The sequence below is a fragment of the Rhagoletis pomonella genome, unplaced genomic scaffold, assembly GCF_013731165.1.
Source record: "Rhagoletis pomonella isolate Grant_MI unplaced genomic scaffold, Rhpom_1.0 Rhpom_scaffold_00004, whole genome shotgun sequence".
In the NCBI taxonomy this organism is placed as follows: domain Eukaryota; kingdom Metazoa; phylum Arthropoda; class Insecta; order Diptera; family Tephritidae; genus Rhagoletis; species Rhagoletis pomonella.
This window is the reverse complement of record NW_023458558.1, coordinates 13266987-13275208: the sequence shown is the minus strand read 5'-3', so window position 1 is coordinate 13275208 and position 8222 is coordinate 13266987. Positions and strand designations below refer to the sequence as shown.

Below are 8222 nucleotides of genomic sequence, written 5' to 3'. Positions count from 1 at the left end.
GTTCTCGAGTTTTGTGACCTCGTACAAACGAACAAAATATTTTTATATACATATACTACATATTCATAGATAGATAGAAGATGTCCATATGTGGTTTCGATTTTAATCTTTGATTACAAAAAGAATTCCATATTTTACATTCGTGAATGAACTTTCAATTTCTCAACTACTTTTACAATTCCTTTGAGTAATTGAAAAAACTAAAGTACTCCTGCAATTCCAGGTAATGGAATTGCAAGAAAATATATTACATTTTCAATTCTTTTCAAAGACATTTGGGGGGGGGGGGGGGGAGTTACATTACTAGCACGTACATAGTTTATTTCAATTACAATATGAAATTCCTTGTAATCGAATTAAAAAAAAAAACGACATTTGAAATTACTTCTAAGGAATTGAAAAAGTAATAAGCTCCTATGCTGTAGACTGAAGGAATCGATTCTTAATTACAATTCCTTGTTATTTTGTAATTGGGAGTACTTTAATTTCTAAAGGAATCATTACGACAGTACAGCCCAACCCTACTAAATAGTAGTAGTAGTAGTAAAGTCATCAGTGTGCGGGGCTCTTCAATTACACCTGGCTAGTAGTTAGTTAATCGTTAAAATGTGGGTTTCGAACCTTATGAAATATAACCAAACGAGAAAATGGCCTAACCCAAGATGAGTTGTTTTATCAAAATGCCAGAGATATTCAAGAGAAAAAACATCGAAGCAAACAGATTGTTTTCAACGATTATTCCTCAGAAGTACTGACTTGCCTTTGTTAGTGAAATTAAAATTTTTTTATTGCATAAAACGATGTATGGATTTATAATTTATTTGATGAAATGCCTCATGATCAATCAAAAGTTAATTTTGGATTTTTAGCTAGTTACGGCTTTTTATATTTCAGCGACAACTTGCGATAGCGCCTTTCTATACTAAGGTAAGGATATGCACTGGTACTATGTATATACATTCATGTCTTTAAATATTTATCTTGTAGAAAACTTCCTACATGTGCATATTTGCTTTTGCAAGTTCATTACATATGTACATACATATATATCGTTACCTAAAGGTGAAAAGGCGCCAAGTCCATTTTTTGGAATTGTTCAGGAGAGACTTCTCAAAATCGATGTAGTTTTGCATTATCTGTCATTCTGCATTACAAACCCAATTTTGAAAAAAATGGACTTATCACCTTTTCAACTTTAGATAGTGATATAAGCTTTTGAATAAAATAAAGGTTTAAAAACCTGAACATTTTTTTATTTTCTTTTCATATTACGCTACATACAATACAATTACTGTTGTCTATATGCGGATATAGGTCAACCTGAAGTGTTTTTGTTTTTTTTTTGTTTTTTATTGATAGTGTGGCTTGTCCACTTTTTCATTTTGAAAGTCAAAAGAATGCCGGAGCGCGGCTTAAATGAGACTGTGTATGTTTAAAAAGTTGACCAGCATCCAAATATACATACCAATGTACATACTACTGCAAAGCTAAACAAACGTTGTAGAAATAAAAATGTAGTATGCAGTATGTTTGTATGTAACCAAAACCGCTAACAGGTTTGAATAGTAACTCATAATGGGTTAAACTTGTCTGAAGGTGTAACTTTAGAACTTTTAACTACTACCAGTGATCGGACTAAAAAAAAATCCTGTGTGGTAGAATCTGGAAAAAAATGTGGTAGATTCCAAAAAAATGTGGTAGATCTCAGGTTTTGGATCAAACTTTGTACAAAAATCAAAAAAGTTCTGCAAGGCTTCCCTTAAATTGCAAAAGTTTTAATTAGACTTTAAAAAAATTAAATTTAGTATATTAAAGTGCAAGATTGAAGTTGCCAAAAATTTTGTCGAATTTTGGCAATTTTTTTTTCCTTGACAGCGTAAAGCTTCCATATCAAGATATTTTTCGAACATATTTTGCAACCTTGCGGAGTGCTGCCAGTTTTTCTTTTTATCACATCACGATGTAGCGAACAAAGGTGGCATGTTACAGAAACCACTACTTGGGATTTGCCGATTTTGACAATTCTCAAGTAAAAGTAAACAACGCCTCAGAAACCTTAGATGCACGGAAATTTGCTAATACTTTCACAAAAATCGCCGTTTTTTAACATTATCGCTATTAATTCTTTTTATAAATCATAATATATTTTGCAATTTAACATAATAAATAGAACCGCGTTTCCTGTCGAAAAATGTATTATTGAGAAAATTTACTATTTTACAGTTTATTCTATCTTCCCATTAGCGGTTTGTTTACTTTTACTTGAGAAATTTCATCGCCGCCGGAAATGCGGAATCTTGTATTATGGGCGTGTGTGAATCGGTAGCAAAGTTCTATGGGGAAAGCTGTTGAATAATATTTTTACTATGGTGAGACAGTTTTGCCAATCTGCTGTGTGAAATGAAATCTTTTTTGACAGCAGTAAATTTTTCATAACCGCAGATTTATGCGCAATAAACTATTACAAATTGAGTGAAATTAATATTTTAAGAAAACATCTACCATCATTGATTGCAGTTCATCAACTTAAGCTTTTATTTTACGAAAAATTACACACAGCAACAATCTTTGCAATTGTCAAAATTTTCTATGCATTTGTCAAAAATTTCACTAGCCCTATGGGCTACTGAAATTTTATTCACCTCAAACTTGTCAAAAATTTACTTGCCGCGAACTTTGTTACCGATTCACACACGCTCTATATCATTCTTGTTACCATATAGTGTTTAGTGCTGGACAATTTTTATACCCGAGCGCACTTGTGCACAAGGGTATTATAACTTTGTTCACATAACGGTTGTTTGTAACAGGCAAAACGAATCGAGATAGATATAGACAAATGAATACCAAAATTAAAAGAGAAATCGATTAAGCGGTGACTGTCTGTCCGTCCGTCCGTCCGTCCGTCTGTGCACACGATAACTCGAGTAAAAATTGAGATATCTTAACGAAACTTGGTACGTAGACTTCTTTTGGGCGTAGGACGGATGGTATTGAAAATGGGCGAAATCGGACAATAACCACACCTACCTCCCATATAACGGTAATTTTCAGAAATACGAAAACTGGGATATTTTAGTAACTACTAAAGATAATTCACTCAAAATTGATATTTACAATGAGATTCAGACGGAAAACATGAATATTATAGATTTTTGGAAAATGGGCGTAGCCACGCCCACTTATGGTTACATGTGTATATCTTGGTAACCGCTTCACCAATTTCTTCCAAACTTGGCACAGTTGTTGGTCCTGGTACAAAATACCAAATGGCCGAAAATTTTTAAAATCGGACAATAACCACGCCCACATCCCATATAACGGTAATTTAGAAAAATACGAAATCCTCGATAAATCAGTAAATATTAAAGCTAATTTTTTCAAAATTGATGGGTGCAACAATTCTTAACAAAGAAATATGTTTGTGATAAAATTTTGGAAAATGGGCGTGGCACCGCCCACTTATGATCACATATATGTGTCTCGGTAACCGTTCTACCAATTTGTACCAAACTCGGTACGGTTATTGTGCTTGCCACACAAAAGCAAACCGTTGAAAATTGTTGAAATCGAAATACGGCCGTTTTTCATATAACCGGTAAATTTCAGAAATGCTTGAAATTTCAATATTTCGAAATTTAAGGACGCTATTTTACTTAAAATTTATACACCCCGGCTTATCAGTAGCGGCAGCTTTCGGAAAGGTGGAAAACATATATTTAATACTTGCGCCGGGTATTTAATGTTCGGCTCCGCCCGAACTTAGACTTTCTTACTTGTTGCTCTTAAAATTAAGAAAATTATGTCGAGGAAAAATAAAACTAGGTACTCAATAACGCGAATATGTGGTAGATCTCAGACCTTATGTGGTAGATGTGGTAGATGCTCTAAAAAGTGGCAGATCTACCACAATGTGGTAGAAGTCCGATCACTGACTACTACATATCGTCGCCTGGGTAAAAGATTGTCGTATGTTAATTTCGTCAGGTTGTAGGAAATCGCGTTTGAAGTTTGGAATGCAATTTCTCAAAAACGCGAAGGTAGATTTTCTCCAAAGTCTCTGAAAATGTTACTAGTTCACAAAATTCGTAAATTATTTAATGTTTATTGTTAATTAGTTTTAAGTTTATGAAGGAGGTTCTTTACTCAAATTTTGTCGTAAGCGTCATATGTCCACAATTTGGCAGCCACTTTGTATGAAATACGAAAAAATGTGATCAAAATTTCTACCTCATTAACGACACTTTTTACTCAATATCTTGGAAACTAAAAGAGATATCCAAAAATGGAGAACGCCATTTGTAAGATATTAATTAGCTTAATATGACTGCATCACCAACTAAATTTTTACTAAATTATCGAAAAAGTTGTAGTCAATATCTCGGAAACTAAAGGTTGACCTTTAGTCATCTTAGTTTAAACCACAGTTGTGCACCGAAAAACTAGACTTTAGGCGCTTAAAACCCTCAATAAAAAGAAGAAGATATATTGTAATTCACTTGCTTATTCAATATTGCGTTTTTGTTTTTTACCATCCAAGTGCCATATCCCAATATCGGCATCTTCAAGCCATTATTCAGATGTAAATATTTTTGCTCGCTCATTTTTGTTATCAGTGAATTGACTGCTTCTCAGCTTTTTATGCACTCAATCAGAAACCACGAACTTGACCGCGCGGCGTTTAATTTTACTCTGAAGAAAGCTGACTGCGGTCATACACTTTTAGCCGGCTGGTATTGTCATAAAAATACTGGTTTATGTATGTATGTAAGTATGTACATTCACGCTCTCAATGCGCTTCATGTTTTCCTTTATTAATTGCATTCTGGAGCAAAAGAGCTAAATGGGGGCATTAGTGTGTATGCAAGTAGGAGCAACAATGTCCATTAGGGTGGTCCGGAAATAAGTAAAGTCGGAATTCCAAATATGAACCATATCGGACCATAAATACGGGGTTTCAAATATCTCAACATCTGCGCCACCTGGAGGATTAATTCATCTTCTGTATTGCATTGTCATCGGGTTTTGCCCTACGTTTTGATGTTTCAAGCCTGTACCTCGTCGAAAAGTTGATTAACCCTGGCATTCAGTAAGCGGTCTCTAGTCACTAATAGTGACTTTTGGTGGTGAACTTGGATTTTGAGACTATTTGGTATGCAGTATGCTGTCTCACGCCTCTAGTCTCACCTCAAAAATAAAAATATGGAGAAAAAGTTAATTGCTCTCCATTTTATTAAAAAAAAAACGCGAATATGAAGCCAGGAAATTTGTTCAATAAGAATTTCGTTAGGAAATATACCAAAATGCTTTAATATCATACAAATCCATTGAGAAAAAATAATAATTTTTTTTTTAACATTAAAATCTTAAGATTATTAAAAAAAATAAAACTAATGAATAAAAAAATAAAAATACTAAATAAAAAAAATTAAAAAAAATCCTCTACGTCCGAGGAGTACCCGAACCCGGACCATCTCGACCGGCAGCCTAATGCTTTGACCACTCGGTCATTGCGACTCTTCGGCCGCCGCGGCAAAAGGCATACATAAACGCTATCAGTTGACTGTCTGTGTTTGTTTTCACCACACATTTTTGTGAACTTTTTGTGACTCTCTCCTACGGAATAGCCAAATCATCTCAAGTCACAAAAATAGTCACTAATTGCTAATCTCAAATTTAGTGACTTGAGATGAGACTGAATTACTGAATCCCAGGGTAAGTCTCACCGTAATGCATTTGTTTGCATACCCACATACATATGTATGTATTTATGCATGTACATACATGTGCAGATATTTATGTGTATCAGCAAGTTTGTAATACAATGACTCAATTACGTTATTAGCGTACCCTATTTAAGTTCGGGCACACCGAATGTTGTCCTTCATATTTTCAAAAATTAAATATTTTATATGAAGTGACGCGTGGCAAGTGGCATTGCGCTGACGTGGGCACAAATCAATTTATTGCATTTTCCACATACATTTTTAAGACCAGACAGTTAATGAGTTCGACAATTGGCTTGAGATAATAACATATGTTCCCAAGGAGGTATTTATGTACATTTTTATTTTGGAAGAAATAACTAGATCGTTAGCTATTGTTTATTAACGACATTGTTCAAAATATTTAAGCTTGTGAAACGGATACTTGTTTGGCTTTTTTTGTGCAATTAGTTTGATAGAATTTTTCGTTCAAAACGCATTCCTTCTGCACTTGACAGATACTTTTATGGTTCAAAAAAAAAAAATTAATTAATTAATTTAAGGATGCGGCTGACGGGATTCGAACCCGGCAACTTCTGGAAGCTAACAAATAGCAGCACGCATGCATGCTTTCAAATGTTTAGCTTGAACAAATAACTAGCACCGTCATCAATACGCCAACAGTCAGCAAGTGACGAAACGAACGAACTCAATAAGGTACAACCAAACTGGCAATCGCCTCTCCGAAACTCCTAAAGCGCAGTATCCTCCTCACACATACATAGGCCAAGAATAGTGACGCTGTGATACCATATGGAATACTATTCCCTTTCGATGTGATGAGCTTTACCGATGGGTCTTATTTCCACCTATGCGGTCTCTGCCAAACATGCGTAATTTTTTTTCTATGATCTTGCAACTACAACATTGGTCCGATGCGCATAGATGTGCATAAGAAGGACCTTTTTAAATAAATACAGCATGCACGTTTGTAGGTACCTAAATACCTTAATTCAATTTCACAGTTGCTGTCCATTTTAAAAGATTGAGGCCTCCTCTATACATTCTATTAGATTTGTGATATTTGTATACGGTGACCATTCGTACCGATTTTGGCGGGACAGTACCGATTTTGAGAAAATTGTCCCGCTGAATATTTTTTTGAATGTCCCGACGTATATATTATTAACAAGTAAGAAAGTCTAAGTTCGGGCGGAGCCGAACATTAAATACCCGGCGCACGTATTAAATATAAGGTTTTTCACCTTTCTGAAAGCTACCGCTACATGGTTAGCCGGGGTGTATCAATTTTGAGTAAATTAGAGTCCTTAGATTTCGAAATTTTGAAGTTTCAAGCAGTTCTGCAATTTACCGTCCGCTCAATTTTAGTCCGCTTTCAATAATTTTCAACGTTTTGCTTTTATGTGGCAAGCACAATAACCATACCGAGTTTGGTACAAATTGGTAGAACGATTACCGAGATACATATATGTGGTCATAAGTGGGCGGTGTCACGCCCATTTTCCAAAATTTTATCACAAACGTATTTCTGGATAAGAATTGTTGAAGCATCAATTTTGAATAAATTATCTTTAATATTTACTGATTTATCGAAGATTTTGTATTTCTCCAAATTACCGTTATATGGGATGTGGGCGTGGTTATTGTCCGATTTTAAAACTTTTCGGCCATTTGGTATGTTGTGCGAAGACCAACAACTGTGCCGAGTTTGGAAGAAATCGGTACATTGGTTACCAAGATATACACATGTAACCATAAGTGGGCGTGGCTACGCCCATTTTCCGAAAATTTAAAATATTCTTATTTTTCGTCTTAAACTTATTGTAAATATCAATTTTGAGTGAATAATATCCAGTAGTTACTAAAATATCGAAGTTTTCGTATTTTTGAAAATTACCGTTATATGGGAAGTGGGCGTGGTTACAGTCCGATTTCGCCCATTTTCAATACCAACCTACCTTGGATTAATGGAAACCTACATACCAAATTTCGTTGAAATACCTCAATTTTTCCTGGAGTTATCGTGTACACGGACGGACGGACAGACGGACGGACAGACAGACATGGCTTAATCGACTTCTCTATTCATCCTGAGCATTTATGTATACATTTGTCTATATCTATCTCGATTCGTTTTGGCTGTTACAAACAACCGTTATGTGAACAAAATTAATATACCCTTGTGCACAAGTGCGCTCGGGTATAAAAATAATACTAATTCCCTAAAAAATTCATGGATATGAAAAAAATTATCTGTAGATACAGTGGCGAAAATATAAATAGGAAAGAAATATTTAAATATTCCTCGGCTATTCCTTTTTCTATTATTTAATGTTTATTATTTTTTTTTAATGAAAATGTAGCTCGTTATATAACAAGAAACATATGAATCAAACTTTGTACAAAAATTAGCAAAAGTCGGCAATATTTTATCAAAATTTTGTGCTTTTTAATTAGATTTCTTAAAAGCATTGAGTATGCAGTTTGTTAGCCCAT

At 34.5% G+C, this 8222-nt stretch overlaps 1 protein-coding gene across 1 annotated transcript in view; it reads right to left on the bottom strand.

Moving 5' to 3' along the window:
• Positions 1-4695, bottom strand: part of LOC118737047 (aldo-keto reductase family 1 member A1) — a 53400-nt gene extending 48705 nt beyond the window's left edge. Inside the window, exon 1 of the mRNA XM_036467291.1 lies at positions 4533-4695. Coding sequence (XP_036323184.1) covers positions 4533-4604 — 72 coding nt within the window. The 5' untranslated portion in view covers positions 4605-4695. The remainder of the gene's footprint in view (positions 1-4532) is intronic.
• Between the last annotated feature and the right edge of the window lie 3527 nt (positions 4696-8222).